This window comes from Anguilla anguilla, chromosome 4 (genome assembly GCF_013347855.1).
Source record: "Anguilla anguilla isolate fAngAng1 chromosome 4, fAngAng1.pri, whole genome shotgun sequence".
NCBI classification, from domain to species: Eukaryota; Metazoa; Chordata; class Actinopteri; order Anguilliformes; family Anguillidae; genus Anguilla; species Anguilla anguilla.
The window spans coordinates 21674339-21692181 of NC_049204.1; the positions used below are offsets into that span (position 1 = coordinate 21674339).

At 38.6% G+C, this 17843-nt stretch overlaps 1 protein-coding gene across 6 annotated transcripts; it reads right to left on the bottom strand.

Annotated features, from left to right (window-relative positions):
* Nucleotides 1-3066: 3066 nt before the first annotated feature.
* LOC118224661 (survival motor neuron protein-like) lies at nt 3067-10613 on the bottom strand. 6 transcript variants are annotated; one of them, XM_035412266.1, is made up of 10 exons: nt 10460-10613; nt 8933-9010; nt 8652-8756; nt 8116-8304; nt 7609-7803; nt 7075-7200; nt 6190-6348; nt 4705-4884; nt 4418-4508; nt 3067-3915 (listed from the first exon to the last, which is right to left on the bottom strand). In XM_035412266.1, the coding sequence occupies exons 1-9, from the start codon at nt 10502-10504 to the stop codon at nt 4422-4424; spliced, it is 1164 nt and encodes a 387-aa protein (XP_035268157.1). In that variant the 5' UTR covers nt 10505-10613; the 3' UTR covers nt 3067-3915; nt 4418-4421. The 6 variants fall into 6 exon arrangements, with proteins under 6 accessions (XP_035268157.1, XP_035268156.1, XP_035268158.1 ...); XM_035412265.1 differs by having other exon boundaries at nt 4705-4881; nt 7609-7806; XM_035412267.1 differs by having other exon boundaries at nt 4717-4884; nt 7609-7806.
* Between the last annotated feature and the right edge of the window lie 7230 nt (nt 10614-17843).

Consider the following 17843-nt stretch of genomic DNA (forward strand, 5'->3'; position numbering starts at 1 on the left):
TAATATGTTAATTTGTTCATAAAATCTGAGAATGTGCACTTTAATCACCTGTTAATTTGATTATAAATCTAAAATTGTGGAGTACGGAGCCAAATCAAGGAAAATGTCCTTGTTACAAACATTATGGAGCTCACTGTATGTGTGCCTATAATTTAAGAATAAGTTAGCTCAGCAATCTTATATTAATATATATGCTAAAAACAACAGGGCAAGACTACATTTTCTTTATAAACCATGTGTGTATTTATTTAAATTTATGAGTGACCATTTAAAAACAAAATTAATTGCAAAATAAAAACTATTTGTCATAATTTATGGCAAGGCTTCGTTCCCTTCTTGATTGAAAACTGAAGATGGGGTAGCTCGACAATGTACATTCTGAACGCAGCTTCCAGACACATTGCTTGCCCTCGAGAGGAAGGGGAAGGGACCCCATCTGATTTCAGTCACTACAAACACTTCAGGATGGAGAAATTGCAGGACGTTCCCCGAGGACAACTGCACAGCTTTCCAATTCTTGCACCTTTGCGAAGAGCGCACTCCTCACCTGCATCGCACTGAATATGACAATAATGAACATTTTAAAATATGAAAATATGAGATTAAAATGTGCAAAATTAACATATTCTGTAGCTTTCAAACAATCAGAAAATATAGTTTAGTGCTCATTCAGAGCACAACGATCACAAAAGGTTCTATCTTACCGAAGAAACCCAGCCCAACTTTTTCTCTGTTGCAGGCATTCTTTGATTTTTTAGCTTTTCAAGAACTTCTTGCAAGGCTTCGATCTGCCAGAAGAACGAAGGACAATTGTGATAACTCGGCTTGCACAATTTATCCCCAAGTCAAAAGACAGTTTGTTTGCATGCAAATCAATGAACATTCTCAAGCTATTTAGGCTAAAACTACACGGATTGTTAAATAACAATCTGAATAACATAATACCTCAGTAGGCTAATTAGTATCTATAACAAATAAAACAATATTGCATACCATTATAATCATCTGTAAAATTAGCTAGAGTAAAGTGTGATTGAGTTACAGTAATATACCAATAGCATGTCACCATAACCACAGAGCCAAAAATTCAAATTAAACGAATGTAAGCCAAGACCAACTACGTCCATTTCCAAGGTCAAACGTAAAACCCCACAAAAAAAGTTTACCTTACCAGATCCTTCTCCTCTTGGGTTTTGATGGGGTCATCGAAGGAGCGAGTTTCCAACGAGTTGTCACAATGAACCAAGAGTACAAGCACTGCGAAGGTGAGACACATGAGTGAGAGCCGTGTGCTGGCCATGGTGCGGACGGAGGAGAACTCGAGCCGAGTGACGAAGGCGAAGAGCGTGTAGGTAGAGAAAAGAACCTTCTGCTGGCTCAGTACCTTTTACAGTATCCAGACCCAGGTTTATACCAGTCGTTGACATCAGCTGTTGCAATATTCATCATTTTGAAATGCAGACAGGACTGGATCACTGCCTTTTTCCTGCCACTGCTACCTTCCCCAAACACAAATCGCAATGACAGTGTAAACATGCAACACGATTTTCTATAAATATAATTGTCAAAATAAATATCAAAAGCCGACCTTTGACACTATTGTTACTGGGGCCACAGTGAAAAAAGACTTTCCACCCATTTTTACTATTCTGTTTCATACGACCATGGTATTAGTTGCTCAGCCACACACAGTATAATGCAGGGGTTTCCAGTCTTATCCAAAAAATGCTGGTGTGTTTCCAGGTTTTTGTTTTAGCCCAGCACTAGGACACCTGATTCTACTTTGCAAGTGCCTTGAAGTGTCCACAGGGTCAAAAATGACCCACCCTCACCAGACCCCCTGTGATAAAGCCTCTTCATTGAATTTCAAACCCTAAATCAATATTTTTCACATAGAAACAACCTGTTAGGCCTTATGATTTTGAACTTAATCTTTCATTTTGAAGTTAACTAAATCCAGTAAATAGAAGAAAATGAGCATTAGGGCATGCAACTACTTTCACTTCAAATATTAAGGCCCTTGAAATACAACTCATTTCACAGAATTCAGTCAGCTCATTAAAACCCAACATTTTCAGCATGACAAAGCCCCTGGGAATACAGTGAGGTCCATATAGAAATGGTTTTGTTGAGATTGGTGTGGAAGAACTTGACTGGCCTGCACAGAGCCCCGACTTCAACCCATCCAACACCTTGGGATCAATTGGAAGGCCGACTGCAAGCCTGACCTCACTAATGCTATTCTGGCTGAATGGAAGAAAATCACTGCAGCAGTGCTCCAACATCTAGAATAAAGCCTTCCCAGAAGGCTTATTGCAGCAAAGGGTGGACCAACTCCATATGCATGAGCATAATTTTGATGAGATGTTGGATGTCAGGTGTCCACATACTTTTGACCATGTGGTTTATCTCACATTCATTTTCATTAGGCATTCAAAGTCATCCCTCACACTTCTACCTTTCTGTTTGGTTTTTTCTTCTAGAAACATTTTTTTTCCCATGTCTTTTTCATGACGTCTCCAATGTGCCCCATACTAATTTTCTTTGATTAAACTTAATATATTTTACACTTCAATGAGAAAAGGAAGAGGGTCTCGCTCTTCCTGCCCTCCAGACAATGGCAGACACCAGCTGATGACATCAGCTGATGACCAGTGGTTTGTTCCAATCTGCACACCGTGACCTTTCTGGAGTCCTGCGTCACAAGACAAACTGATCCAGCAGACCAGGAAGACTTGCCCCCTCTTTGCCTCTGAGTGAGCTCCCTCCTTAGACGCACATGCACACACCACCCTCACTTTCAGGCAATTACACTTCCAAGATACCCCAAGCAATTTATACCATCTTATAATTATTTAATGGGTCAAATATTGACTGTGGTATGGACGTCACGCCCAATGGAACACGGTAGGAATGCAAGTCTGATTGGCTAGGATGGAGGTCAAAGCCAGACAGTGCGTCACTCTGTAAAGGTGTTTAATCCCCATTATATTACAAGATTTTAAAAAATGACAGATTATGTACATTTTACCAATAAAAGATTTGACTGCATGAAGGTGCAAATGCAACAGTGCCATCTAGTTTTATTTTCATTTTATTTTATTAGAACGTTAATTCTGCCCCAAATCACGTTCAATGACGTTCAATCAAGTAGAGAGGACATCAAAAGCATTCTTTAAGTTATGTTTTTCCTTTATTAAGTGTGAACAACTAATTTAACTTCAGGAAAAATTCATTTTTTAAATGTGTTTCTTTGAACAAATTGCATTACATAACAGTTCAGGAAAACAGATGGATATGGTTTCAAAATTGACAGATGGATATGGATAAACAGAAACATTTGTAGTGATTTTGATTTGTTTAATTAATCATCCAATTCGATATGAATTTCAGCAGACAACCACAAATGATCCACTTTTAAAAGACTGAAAGGCCACATTATCTCCTGCATACTCACGGATATCAAGATGGTTTTCGCAACAGTATGTGTGTATGTATAAAAAGAAAAAAAAATCTAACTTAAAATCAAAATAGAAATCAAACTTTCCATCCCATAGTGCAGTGTTCTGAAGACCTGAGTAAAACTTCAAGAGCTAGGAATACAACACATTTCATCCAGAATTCCTCTTGGTCCTCTCCAATCCAGTTTCGCCATTTCAGAAAATTCCTTTTAACACAAACCAAGATGGATTTTATCAACAGGAACTTCCCTGGCTGAACTTCCTGTGGACTCACAGGTTCCAACTCTCTCTGGTCCATTGGCCATGCGATCTCTCTCAAACCCCATCACTCCCATATTCTGTTTTCTCCCCATCCAGCTTGCCTTGTGTCAGGAAGATGGGTCTTACTTCATATAAGCCATGACCTCTGTCCCACTGTTACTTAAGTGCATAGCACAGCAGAGTCTTTCAGAGGCTGAAATTCAACACAGGGATAAAAAGGTTATTGATATCATTTATGCGCAGTTCAGTCCTGCACAGCTTGGAAAGGAAAGCTTAATAAGCGGCCATCTGTTCAAGACCAATACACTGCCCTCATGCGATTCCTTTGCTATGCACAGACACTTGGTATGTGTTGACACTTAATGTGCTGAAGATCAGGTACGGCACAATGCAAGATGCACCACAGCCTGCACGCAAAATGACAAGCCCAGTTTGGTTCAATGGCCAATTCTCATCTTATTAAGCTTTTATTTATTTTGGGGTGGAGTGCATGAATGTGAGAGAGACTGATACTAGATATTAATTTTAATAATTACAATCAGAAGACAACAAATGTCAGTTCTAAAGCCTATTACATGTATTACTACAGTAAAAATCCACTTTTGAATAAACCTGTTTACAATGCATTGTGTGCATGAATCTGGTAAAAAAAAAAAAAACAAACAAAAAAAAAAAACAATATTCAACAAGCATACCTCTCTAATGCTTGTACTTCCCATACGTGCCGCTGGGTTCGTGTGTCTTCTTGTCTACACTTTCACGATTGTCCTTTGCCTGCTGCATGGCCTAAAAAACAGATCATGGATCAGCAATCACCAACAAGGTAACACTAAGGTGTAGTAAAATCACAGAAATCAGACTTTCATATACGTACACCTGTGTGTGTATTCATATATTAGTTGAATACTTAAAAATATTGATATGTACTGAAAGTAATCATACAAAGACAAAACATGACACTGTTTGGTCAGGGATTACTTACATGGGAACTTACCATGTAGCAGCCCGTGTGGTAGCCACACAAGTACCAGGACAGTAGCATGCTGGAGAGAGCAGACACGTCCGAGTCCAACGCCTCACACCCCTCTCCAGACGCCCCCCATGGGGGCCAAACATCTGGCAGTGGGGGAGGAGGGGGAGGAGTTGATGGCAAGATATCCTGCTGGAATTTTACATTATAATTATATGCACATTGAAACACAAGGTAACTGACAGATACAAATACAAAAGTACTGAGACCGTAACACAATTACTTTTAGTATTTGGTACCCTTGAAAGGGGGGAGACTATATATAATAATGGCTGTAATTCTGACAGGGTTCACTCAATATGGATGTAAATACCCTTAAATTAAGTCTAACAGTCTGAACTTCAACCTCCTATCGAATTATTTCATTTCAAACTGAATTTGCTGGTGTACAGAGCCAAAATAATTATACGCATATATATTTTTTAAGCCTTGTCACTGTCCAAATACTTATGCACTGTACTGTATATGCATACATTAACAGCTAGGATAAGTAGATTCTCCCAAAACAGAGGGATTTTTTAAAAAAAGTTACAAAAAGAAACCTGTGGACACTAGAACTGATGTTTCATTACAAATTACTTTATGCTAAACATTTGCCTTCATATCAGAATTCACACACCTACACTGACATTTTCACCAGTGCTTGGTGATATCCAGGAAGAAAGTGAGGTTAATCATCTCACATCTCATTTATTTCTTGGTTCTCAGATGTAATGTTAATATTTGCTTGAGGGTATAACTGTAACATTCGTTCATGATGCTGTGTCAGTGGGATGAAAATGCTTGAGGAAATTGTGCTTGCTACCCCCTCTCCCACTGCTTTGCAATGAGCATAACAATGAGGTCATCAGCCAACTGGCAAAGGAATTTCAGTCATGAATACCAATTTAAAAAAAATAAACATTATTGTAGCCATGCCACATAATGTATAGCTGATGACAACCAATCCTATGTGAAATTTGATACACAGTAACAGTGCCTTTTACATTACATTTACATTACAGGCATTTAGCGGCACTCTGATCAAGAGTGACATACACAACGTTCTCATATTTACACAGTATCCATTTATAAAGCTGGATATTTTTACCGAAGCAATTCAGGTTACGCACCTAGCTCAAGCGTACAATCACAGAGCCCTACCTGGGAATAAAACCCACAACCTTTAGGTCACAAGGCCAGTTACCTAATCATTACACCACAGTGCATACATAAACACAGCACTGTAGGTATACTGGTATAACACTTCTGCTACTGGCATGGTCAGAAGACTATTCAGGACCATACAGCCTATAACTACAGTGAGAATGGGTGCTTTTGGCTGGATAAACAACCCATAAGGACGGCCATTTGCTTTTCTATGAATTATCCTCCAGCCCCTGGTACGGTTGAGGGACACAGGCCAAACAGAGTATAAGCAAAGCATCGGTCTCTCACCGCAGAGATTCTGGGAGGTACCAGAGGTAAGAAGTTAAAGGGAGGAGCGGATGGAGGACAGGCCCCTATCTGCCACTCTCTGCAGCTGCCCGACTTCCTCTGGTCCTTCTGCTCTGTCCCAGGCTCACTGCTGCAGCTCTCGCTGTCCCGGACCCCACCCTGAAAAACACACGGTCACAGACGGTCTGATAAAACACTGATGCTTATTATCTTACCGGCTAAATGCAAAGTACAGAGTAACTGTGGGGGGAGAACAAACTACTTTGCATCTATAAAAACACTCCAGCAAATTCAGCCCTTAGGTTTCTTGACTGTCAAGAAATCAAGAAAAGTAAACAAAAAAGGTAATACTGGTTTTAAAGAATATATTTACTTTCCAACCACTCTATTTCAAGCACACAAGCTTCTATAGGGCTTTTAAAAGTAATCCAATCCTTTGCATTCATTTGAACTGCTGTCCTGTATAAGACAGCATGGAAATGAGAGACAGAGAAAAGCTGCCAATGTCAGGCTAAATTAAAACTTTTCAAGTTAAAAACGGGAAGGGAAGTTTCACTTTGGGGTGAACTACTTCAGTGTGTGAGAAATCAGAGAGAGAACATTCAGTAGAGCATCCACAGCTGAGCAGCAGGAGTGACCTATAGGATGCAGAACAGGAAGTGTGAGGCAGAGGAGAAGCTGAGTAGCAGGAAGTGAGCTGGAAGAGGAGCAGACCAACAGGGAGTGAGTAGCAGGAGAGGCAGAGCAGGCGATGGGTAGCAGGAAGTGAGCTGTAGGAGAAGCAGAGGAGATGCAGAGTAGCAGTAAGTGAGTAGAAGGAAGTAAACGGTAGGAGGAGCAAATCTGCAGGAAGTGAGCTACAGGATAATGAGAATGAAGACCCACAGTGGTGCAGGCTGGTGGAAAAATTATGGCTGAATCTTGTTTTGTTGTGATGTTCTCTTTATCTTTCTTCCTCCAATCTGTGTTACTGCTGTTGTTTCTGCTGCTAGCTGGCCCTGTCTTCAGAACCTAGGGAGGAGGGGATTTGCAGTTGATTCACTCACCAAAATGAACAGTCTTATTCCAACATTACGTACGCCTGGTTGGAAATCAACCCTCTGTTGAATTCAGAAGTACATGTGCTGTGTAACTGTTAATTAATTTTAATTAGCCAGACACTGCTGTGCACAGCACTGATTTATCATCTATATATCCATTGTTTAACCATTTCTTATTATCAGAGGATAAAACTGTAATCCAGATTCCTGAAATCCAAGACTATTGCTACCCAACATTTGTGAAAGCTGACTGAAACTTCATGGATAAGAAATCAAATCACCCACAAGAATCATGAAGCATGTGACCACAAACAGAATTACAACTACTGGTTCTGTAGTGCCACCCATGTGCAGTGTGGTGATGAACTGTCTTGTGTACCTTGGCTGAATTAACACTCTCCATTCTGCTCCTGTGCTCCTCTGGTGGCAGCAGAGCACTGAGATTCAGCTCCTCCTCGTTCCCATAGCCTTCAAACTGAACCCTCCCACGGTCCCCCTTCTTCCAGACGAGCACAGCAGGATACACCAGCCCATCTTCTGACCACACTGCACGACAACGGCTCCCCAACACCCACTGCTGTCAGAGGGAAAAGTTATGCACTGCTAACTACTTTTTTCTGCTAGCCAGACAGCACAGCCAGGGTACTACATGTATTTCAGATGCAATATAAAATACAAAGTTTGAATAATAATAACAAGAACAACAATAATAATAGTAATAACAACAATAATAACAATAAGAAGTAATTATAATAATGACTATCACCATAATCAAATGACAATAACAACAATTCCAAAAACAAAACTAAAAATGACCTAAAAATACCAAAAAGCAGGTCCACAGCAACAAATATCAGAGGTAAACATGGGGTGACAGCCTCCTTACTTGTTTCTCTCTCCAGGGCTGATCTAAATGTTCTGGCAGAAGGGCACTCAGCTCTACATCTTCTTCATTACCATAGCCATCAAACTTCACCCTGCCACGCTCACCCTCCACCGAGACCAGTACTGCAGGGTACAGCAGGCCATCTTCCGACCATACGGCACGACACCGGGACCCCACTGCCCGCTGGTGCTGTATGGAAACGACATGGCTTTTCAAAATGCCATAACTTAGTCATACTCATCCTTACCAAGCCTCTTTAATGCTCCCATTTTAAAAACGCCAGCTGCTGATAATTGGTGTGTACTAACTGAGATGCATTAGCATGCTAAAACCTTTTTCAGCTAAGCAACATGTGCTCCTTGAAAACATTTTAGTGTAGAGCCTTGCTTACTTAAGGTACTGGTACTGACCCTACTGTTTCGACTACTCATAAACACACAAATCCAGCCAATGTCCCTTATGAGAAATTCTGCAGGGGTCTCATATTTTTATGAGCACTTCTGAAGGCTTGTGAAGCTCACTTGTCTCACTCTTACCCGTGTAGCTGTCCTCTCTTTTTCTGGTCCCTTGCCCTGTTCACCAGATTCTGTTTTTTCATTCATTCCATCCACACTTTCCTCTCCTTCACTCGTAGATCCTTTCTACACGAGGAGAAGGAGAGACACATGGCACACCTTTGAAAAGACTTCAAAAAGATTTTGTTAACTGAAATTTGTGAAGCTGGAACATTCCAATTCCTTTGCTACCAGTTGACAGCCATGTCAACCAAAGTCAAGGTCGAAATTCGGATGAGACAAACAAATGCATCTGGTTTTACCTGAAAAGACTTTAGGGCTCTCTCATATGCCTTCACCAGAGCAGAGTTGTCATCTGCCACTGCTGCTGAACAACATACCTACACAAAAAGGCAGACATTAACAATAATTTTAGTGGTATACCTAAATACTTTATAACTTACATTTTTATAATGATCGCATGTATTCGGCTATACATTGTACAATACTTCGCTTACTTAATTGTATTCTTCCCTTACCTAAAATCATGTGACATTCTGCAAATCACACTAGATAAAAGTTAGCCAGTGTGTTAGCAAGTAATTACTAAGGAATAAGTAGTAAGACAGGCCTCCTGAAATGTTTGCAAACAAAAGGACCTCAATGTTTGAAAATACAGGTGAAATCATGGGTGTGTGTATTTAGTGCGTAATGCAACTGGAAATCAAAAAATAATGTGATCTCCTGCTGATCCCTTTCACAAAGCACAACAACAAATTTCCACCTTCAAATGGCACAGGTAAATTGTATTCAATAATTTAGTTGCTAGAAAACTAGAAAAACTTGGTACAAGGGAGGAGAGATTACTGGGGGAAAAAATGTTCAGAAGAACTAAGCTATGACCATCAAAGCCACTTCTAAGCCCTACAAGCAGCACTATTCTTGTAGCATGTAACCTTCATTTATACAGGGAAATCACACGTATGATACATAGTGATAGACTTGCTGACTTCGATCAATAAAATTGGGTATCTCTCAGCCATCGGTTACCCGAAGGAGCTAATCCCACGTTGCACATAGCTATTTGCGACACACACACAACACACAACAAACTGACGAGCTAACTGCAATACAACTGATTCTAAACACTCGCGTGGTCTTGATATGAAAGAAAACTCGTTAGTTGGCGCTTAAAAATTATTGTTACTGCACAACAGTATCTAAAGGTAATGATCAAGTCGTGCATTTGGTCGCAAGAAGCTTCCATTTGTCTATCTTTCTTAGTTAGGCTACCTATAGCCATGTGAATAGGAGGGATCAAATAGTACTCTTCCTTTTTTCGACTGTCATGTCCTAGCAACCAAGAATAGCTTTTCCACGTTGAAATGCTCGATTTAGCTAGCCATATATTAAAATTAGTCAACTTCGCATGGCTTCCTGACAACAGGCTATTCAAAGCTAAGATTGATCGCTATTCTAGCTAGATTCATACGAGGAAATCTTAATGTTAATGTTGCATATAAATCAACTAAAGCGTGTTACAGCTATTAGCTAGATCTTTTAGAATCGTGTTTAAATAGCTAAATTACCGGGTTAACTGACCAGAAATAGAAGATCGGCTAACTAGCTGGTTGAATAAACAAAGTAGGCTACAACCAGACACTCACAGTGTTGCGTCGCTAGCTGTACAACCTGTATTTTTTACAGTCTCTGTGTACAACGCACTACATTAGCTAGCGTATACTAAATTATACTCGCATTATGACTAGTTACCCCACTTATTTGTGCTAGCTAGATGACATATGCAACCTAACTTGTAACGTTACCTAAAACTTGTAAAACAAACTTACATTTTTGTCTTTTCGATAAACAATATCTCCGAGACATTCAGCCATGTCTAGCTATACAAAAAATACTATAATCAATTAGATTTTTGTAGATTTAACACGTGCAGTGTGAGGCTACCGACAGTAAGGACTTTCGCGAGAGTCTTATATTTTCAAAATAAAAGTCCCAACGATAAAACCACTATTCCGTTCAACATAATGGAATTAATTAAGGAAAAATCGACCTACAGTTGTCCTAAAATACGAACTATTCATTTATGCTGGAATAATATTAAAACAACGATTTTAAACATAGACACTGTAAAACTATTCATTTTTCAGTTAGAACAACGTTAACATTAATTACAAGCAAATATGTCTTCCTTTTTTCTATTTTTTTTTTACAATGACAACAAGGCCCAATTTGAAATGGAGAAATAAAAATTAAATACTTCCATTACTTTAAAGTATTATTACAATATCCAATACACTTGTATATGAGTTTAACTGAATGGTGAGGGAAGAATTAGAGTAATGTAAAATGTATCACTGCAACATTGTGTGCTACCCTGAACTATGCAACTTAAAACAAATAAATATGAAAATGTGGCTGGGTATTACAGTAGTTTGGCAAGGAGAATTAGAGTGTATTAACACATAATGTGTGTATAGGTGAAAAGTTTGCATACAGTATATCATGCTCTGCACTCTGTCTCAATGTTATGAGGGTGTTTTGAAAACCTTGGACCTTCACTCAGATGGACCCTTGGACCCTTCACTCAGAAGGTACCACTTATATTAAATAAGCATCATAGAAAATGAGGCTTGGGTTTGAATGTGCAGTACACAAGCAAATTTCTTTCATGAAATCCCAGTTGTTTGGTGAATGCATAATAAATATCATGCTCTGCTGCCTCCCCTGGACATGTTGTCTCAGTGATATGGGGGTGTTTTGAAAACCTTGGACACTCCACTTCTATGATATGGTGCCACTTATATCAAATAAGTGTCATAGAACATGTGGCTGGGGTTTGAATATGTAGTACATAGGTGAATTTCCTTTCATTAAATTCCAATTGAAGAGCATGTGTCTCTTTCTCCTTGTGTGTTTGTTCATGTTTAAGTTCATTTTAGTGTGTGTGTGTGTGTGTGCGTGCGCGCACGCGCATCCATATTCTGCGAGAACGATTGAGTTCCTGTGGGGGGTAGGGGTGCCAGTGGGGGCAGAGGTTCATAAGGGCAGAGTCAGAAGGACAAAGGCAGATGTCCAGTTTCAGTAATTTCACAGGGTAAGTTACTCTTTTAAAAAGAGTATCTTATTTATCAAGGATATATATTATGTCTGTTAAAAAATATACTGTAGAACTCTGAAAGATGAACTCTTAGATTTTATGCATGTGGTCAAGGAGTTTTTGATCCAGGACATGTATAATTTAACCTGTTTTATATATGGGATCTCTCAGTATTTCATTGGAAACTAAAAAAGAGCAAATGCATTTTTGCTTTTTTGCCTAGACAATTGCATCTGTGGCACTTTATTTCTACTAAATTATGAATATAAACTAATCTAAGTTAGTATTGTAAAAGGTACAAATGTCTAGCTTCATTTAAGCTATTTTTGTCCAACAAGTCTTTGTGATGCTCACATCTGGAGTTATAAAGCTTTAAATAGGGTACCCCCTAAATGGGCAAGGATTGGCCAGATTTGCATTGTGCACAAAGGGGTTAACTGGTAGTGAATAAGCATGGCTGAATTCTATTTTATCAGTGTCTAACCTTACAAAATGTATAAGTTGGAATTGTACATAATATTACAGTAAAAGGCCCCTAACTTTAAAAAAGATTGTACGGGTACAAATAACTGGCAAGTAGCTTATCAAGAAGTCTGAGTATGAAGCCTATATTGTTGCTGGCTCAGTCATTTCTGTTGTCTACTACAGAAATATTTCAAAATATTTTAAAACTGTTTTTGTATTTTAATGTATTTTTAAAAGGCTATCAATACTAAAGTATTTTGTTTCCCAGGAAAGTATTTATTTAAAGAAATTTATTTTTTAAATACTATTTGAAAAAGTATTTGGTTTTCCATTAAAATAATTTAAATAAATCAAATACAAAGTATTTCATGTGTAAATGTATTTGAAAATACTTCAAATATGTATTTACTACATTTTCAAATACAAATATGTATTTGTATTTGAGCCAGGTCTGGAAACAACCACTGGCTTCTTATCTTGAGATTAATTACAAAGGAAACACAGACGTGCCTGCTGTATTAGGAACAAATGCATATTGACATTTCAACTGAAGCATTTTTGCTTGAAAAAAGGCAAACTAATTTTTAAATCCCATAGTGCGAAATTGGTTACTGCAACTGAAATGTCAAAGTTGGCAACCCAGGTGTCCCTGTGGCATTTGCCGTAGTGCACGCTGGGACATGAAGTACCTCACATTCAGCCTCTCATTTAACAGAACGCCTGTACAATGTCACCCCCATGTGGGTAAGATGACTAAAAACTTCACGGGAGAAGTCATTTTCCTGAATGTTCTACGAAGTTGGGTAAATATATGAAGTTAATTACTACATTTCACTGATGATTAATATGAATAATTTTCTCATTTGAAATATTTACAATTGTGTTATACAACGTATTTCAGACATCCCTATAGAAAAGATCAAAGAAAAATATCTTAAATATATATGCAGTGCGGTATACGTCCATAAGTATTTGGACAGTGACACATTTTTTGTTGTTTTGGCTATGAACTCCAACACATTGGATTAGAAATGAAACAATGAATAGGACTTTAAAGTGCAGACTGTCAGCTTTAATTTGAGGATATTTACATACATATTGGGTGACCTGTGTAGCAATTACAGAACTTTTTATACAATAGTTCTCCTTTTTAGGGGACCAAAAATAATTGGACAAAATAATATAATCTTAAATAAAGCTTTCACATTTAGTATTTAGTTACAAATCCTTTGCATTCAATGGCTGCCTGAAGTCTGCACCCATAGATGTCATCAGACACTGGATATCTTCCCTGGTGATTATCTGCCAGGCCTATATTGCAGCCATCTTCATTTCTGTGTTTGTTTCCAGGGCTTTTTGTCTTCAGTCTTGTCTTCATCAAGTGAAACACATATTCAGTTAGATTCAGGGTGATTGACTTAGCCTGTCAAGATCATTCTACCCCAAAAAACACCTTGAAGTGCCATCCAATGAATTTTGAGACATTTTGTTGGATCTGAACAGATATGATGTTTCTGTACCTGTCAGAATTAATCTTGCTGCTGCATCATCAATAAAGACAAGTGAGCCAGTTCCAGTGGCCGCCATACATGCCCAAACCATAGCACCTCCATCATGTTTCACAAATGCGGGGGAGATCACGAGCAGTTCCTTTCTTTTTCCTCTCTTTCCTCTTGCCATCACCATCACATTGATACAGGCTAATACTTGTCTTATCTGTCCACAAGACTTTGTTCCAAAGTCTTCTTCGTTTTAACAATGAACCAAAATGTTTACTTTTACACACTCAATGTTTTGACTATGTCTCTGATAAATTCTCCTCATGTTAAGATAACAACAATAAACTCCAAATGCAAATGCCACACGTAGAATAAACTCCAGACCTATTGTTTGCTTTATTGTGCATGAACTAATGATGCAACAACATACAGCATGGCCATACAACTGAGCAGCCAATTGTCCAATTACTTTTGGTCCCCTAAAATGGCGAGCTATGTATAAAAAGTGCAATTCCAACACAGATCACTTAATATGGATGTGAATATCCTCAAATGGCTGCAGTCTGCACTGCAAGCTTGTATTTATTGTTTTATTTCAAATCCAATGTGCTGGAGTACCAGCCCCAAACCACAAAAAAAAAGTGTCCAAATACTTATGTACACTGTATACACTATAGATATATAATTTTATTATTTGACTGCCTGCAGTGAACTGAATTCAGTTAAGAATGTGGCAGCCCCTTAACAACTCCACAAAATTCAAACCCTGTGCTAAAAAAGGCCAAAGACATGAACAAGGATATTTAACTTGTTCATATAGATTAGACCTTACATAGACCTAATTGTGCTTTCTCGTTGCTGGAATTATATACCTTCCTGGTAGGTGAAGTGTTAGGTGCTTTGAATTTTGGGCATGTGTATTGCCTGCCCCGCATCAAGGGGAAATGGAGGCAAGGCAATGCCAGTGATTGACTCCCAATACAGCGAGTCAACCAGGCGGTTAATAAACTATGTAATTACCTTAACAGGCGCAGCATGAAATCTCCTGTGTCCGTGTCCGTGTGAAATGGTCAAAAATGGGTATTGCACTTCGTGTGTATTAGAGACAAAGTCAACGTAAGTTCCTGGTCTTAATGGACAGCTTCCATTCTTATTATAATTCAAACACCTCATCTTCTAAGAGGAAACTGCATTTCATTGACACCTCAGCAAAAAGAACAACCAAACTCGCCATTGACTGTTGTGCATTTTCGGCCGTTTTTCAGTCTCAAACTGATTAAGCAAAATATATTACACACACATATATCACACACCCACAATCGCATTTTCACAAAGAGCTGGACAAAGCAGCTATGCTTTCCAGAGGGAACAGAGAAAAAACAACAAACCACCGAGTCAATTGGGAAACACAAGCAAATTCCCTGCCCCAGGAAATTGCAGTTCAAAGAAACACCTGGAAAACAGAACAGTATAGTAGGCTAGTGTCTTACAAATACATCGTGCTTTATTAGTACAGTACATTAGGCTACTTGAAGTGCCATCCAGTGAATTTTGAGACATTTTGTTGGATCTGAACAATGAACAGTTGAATAAACAATTAACAGTATTGCACAACACCGCAGAATTTGAACGTGTTACCCATCAGTCGCCAATAGGGCATCATTTGCTCTACAAATCACTTGGTAGGCTACGCTACACCAATGTATTCTAGCGATTTTGTTCTACATAAATCACTGGAACGTTTCTAACACAGTGCAGCCAGTAGGTGGGACTGTAAGCAGTGACTAATCGAAGTGATGTGACTCCTCGTCGTCTCCTAGCTCGAGCCAAATGAGTCATGCAGCGTCGTGAATCACTACCTGAAAGCGACTTGCCTCAATCGTCCTACGTCTGTGCACGCGTCTCTTGTAAGAAAATACATAGGCTGCATAGCGCTGGCGCTCAAACTATATTTATCGAAAGCCAAAATCACAATAAATCCCCTAACCCTTAAAACAATACAAGTGGAAACATTCACAGTCACGAGTTGCAAAATTATTATGGACAATGAAGAATATAACGCAGAAGGAATCCAAGAGAATCCATTTGTAGCCTACTCGTTACCATTCGGTAACCACGCACGTCCCTGCGTTTCACTGCTGTCGGTAAAATATTTAAAGCGTTCGCCAGGAGTATATGAGTGAATCAGTGTCAATATCGGTGCTGTTACCATGTAGGCTACATGCTTTGCACGTCGAGGCGTCTGAAAAGTCATTATATTGGCTCACAAGTTGATCACTATAATGTTTATTGGCTATACCCTCTCCAAAATTGATCTGAATCAGTCAATGCATTTTTCACTCAAAGATTTGCAACAAATAAGCTAATTCATTTGACCAAGATTATTTAAGACGCTAACACAAATATAAAATTACACAGAAATAAAAAAATTTAAGAGACACTTCCATGTCTCTTAAATACATTGTGATTTCAGTACCACGCAAGAAAAAGAAATGGCCACAAGATGACGCTCGTGGACAAGGAAAAAACTAGTTCTTATTAAATAAATAAATAAATAAATAAATAAATAAACAAATAAATAAATCTATATCGATTGATAGAAGACAACTCGAAGCCTATGTATGTGTCATTGGAGATCACTCTCTTTTACTCATTGACTAACCGTTAAGCACTTTTGTTGTTATTATACTGACGTAGAATAGCTTAATTTCCCCCTTTGAAGTAGTAAATTGAACCAGCCATTCAACACTAACTTCTAGATACATTTTTAATATTGGCTGTGATACTGGATGTATGTGGTCTGGATATCATAACCGTCTTTTCATAAATGTTGCAAAGCAATCATGTAAACAAGAATTGAACTTATAACCCCGTGCATGAGTACTGAAACCCACTCCAGGAAACTACAAATTGCAACGTGTTACAACATGTTCCATACCTTGTAATGATTTACACAAACCGCGAGGGGGCGACATCAGGAGTTATTGTCTGACAAAAAAACCTGAGAATTTGCTTTTTTGTGTTTATGTTTAGTAAAATGAACCAACAATGTAATAACCACAATTTTGGCTTCTGTCGTGCTCCTTGTTTGGCTGATGTGCATTATTCGTTTAAAGATTATATATTAATTTCGCCATAATAAATTGCATGCAACATAGGTAGGACTCATCATCCGTGAACCTAGATACTATGATTTTGTAATGCTGCTGCATAACATAAGCTGATCCTGTCGTGGCTATTTGTAAACAGCTCTGATCTTGTGACCCTAGAGCCTATAATTAGACGCAGATCTGGAACGCAGACGAGTGACGGAAGTTCCTGGTAATGCACAAAATTTCAGGAACATTCAAGAGGCAGAATGTTGGGGATGGCTGTTATCATTCTACTTTAAACAAAACAAAAAAAAAAAACCTTGCATGTGTGTAGGGGCAGAGAAAAAGACAGGAATGGCCAAGCTATAGGATACTGTAAGACGCTCACAAGAGTAGGTCTGTCGACACTTTTTATTTTTATTTTTTACTGTTACCTCAGTTGCACAATATGAAGGCAATTCACGGGAATGTTTGTCTCCTTAAAAACGAGGAAGGCCAGGTGCTATAAAAATAAAAACACGACCCGTACATGTCCCTTCAATTTATTTCCAACTGCAGAGACTAACAGTGTCTACACAAGAACAATGCACACGATGCAAAATCTGCAACATTTTGCACGTAATTTGTCTGAAAATATATTGATAACACTAATAAATGTGCAGATTAATTTGACCATAATATGTAACAAATGTGCATGCTTGGAGAGCTACAATGTGTAATTCGTGAGAGTACATAACATGCCTTTACAAGCTGCCGTATGAGGCTGCAAAAATGTTTAATTTTTTGACTATTTCACTTTCTGTTTCCTTAACTTGTAAAAAATAAAAACCTGGACTGGGCTCGAAGGAAATTCCTTGGAACTCAAAATCGTAATAAATAAATAAATAAATAGCTAGGGCGGGGGACGCGGGGTTATCGAAACAAGCCCACGTGGGCCACAGCGATCCTCTAAAAAAAACTATCCAATTGTTGTAAAGGGTGAGAAGTCGAAAGAGACTGGCCAATGAAATACCGTTTCGGTGAAATAAAGCACGCCCACAAGAAAAACCCATAAATACTG

What these genes read in the sequence shown, in the direction of transcription:
- LOC118224661 (XM_035412263.1), bottom strand. Translation starts at nt 10,504, where the DNA reads ATGGCTGAATGTCTCGGAGATATTGTTTATCGAAAAGACAAAAAT. An exon ending in TTCCACCAGCCTGCACCACT is followed by an intron (nt 6,349 to 7,074) that starts GTGGGTCTTCAT and finishes TGTGTTTTTCAG; the next exon opens with GGTGGGGTCCGGGACAGCGA. An exon ending in TACCTCCCAGAATCTCTGCG is followed by an intron (nt 4,885 to 6,189) that starts GTGAGAGACCGA and finishes GTAAAATTCCAG; the next exon opens with CAGGATATCTTGCCATCAAC.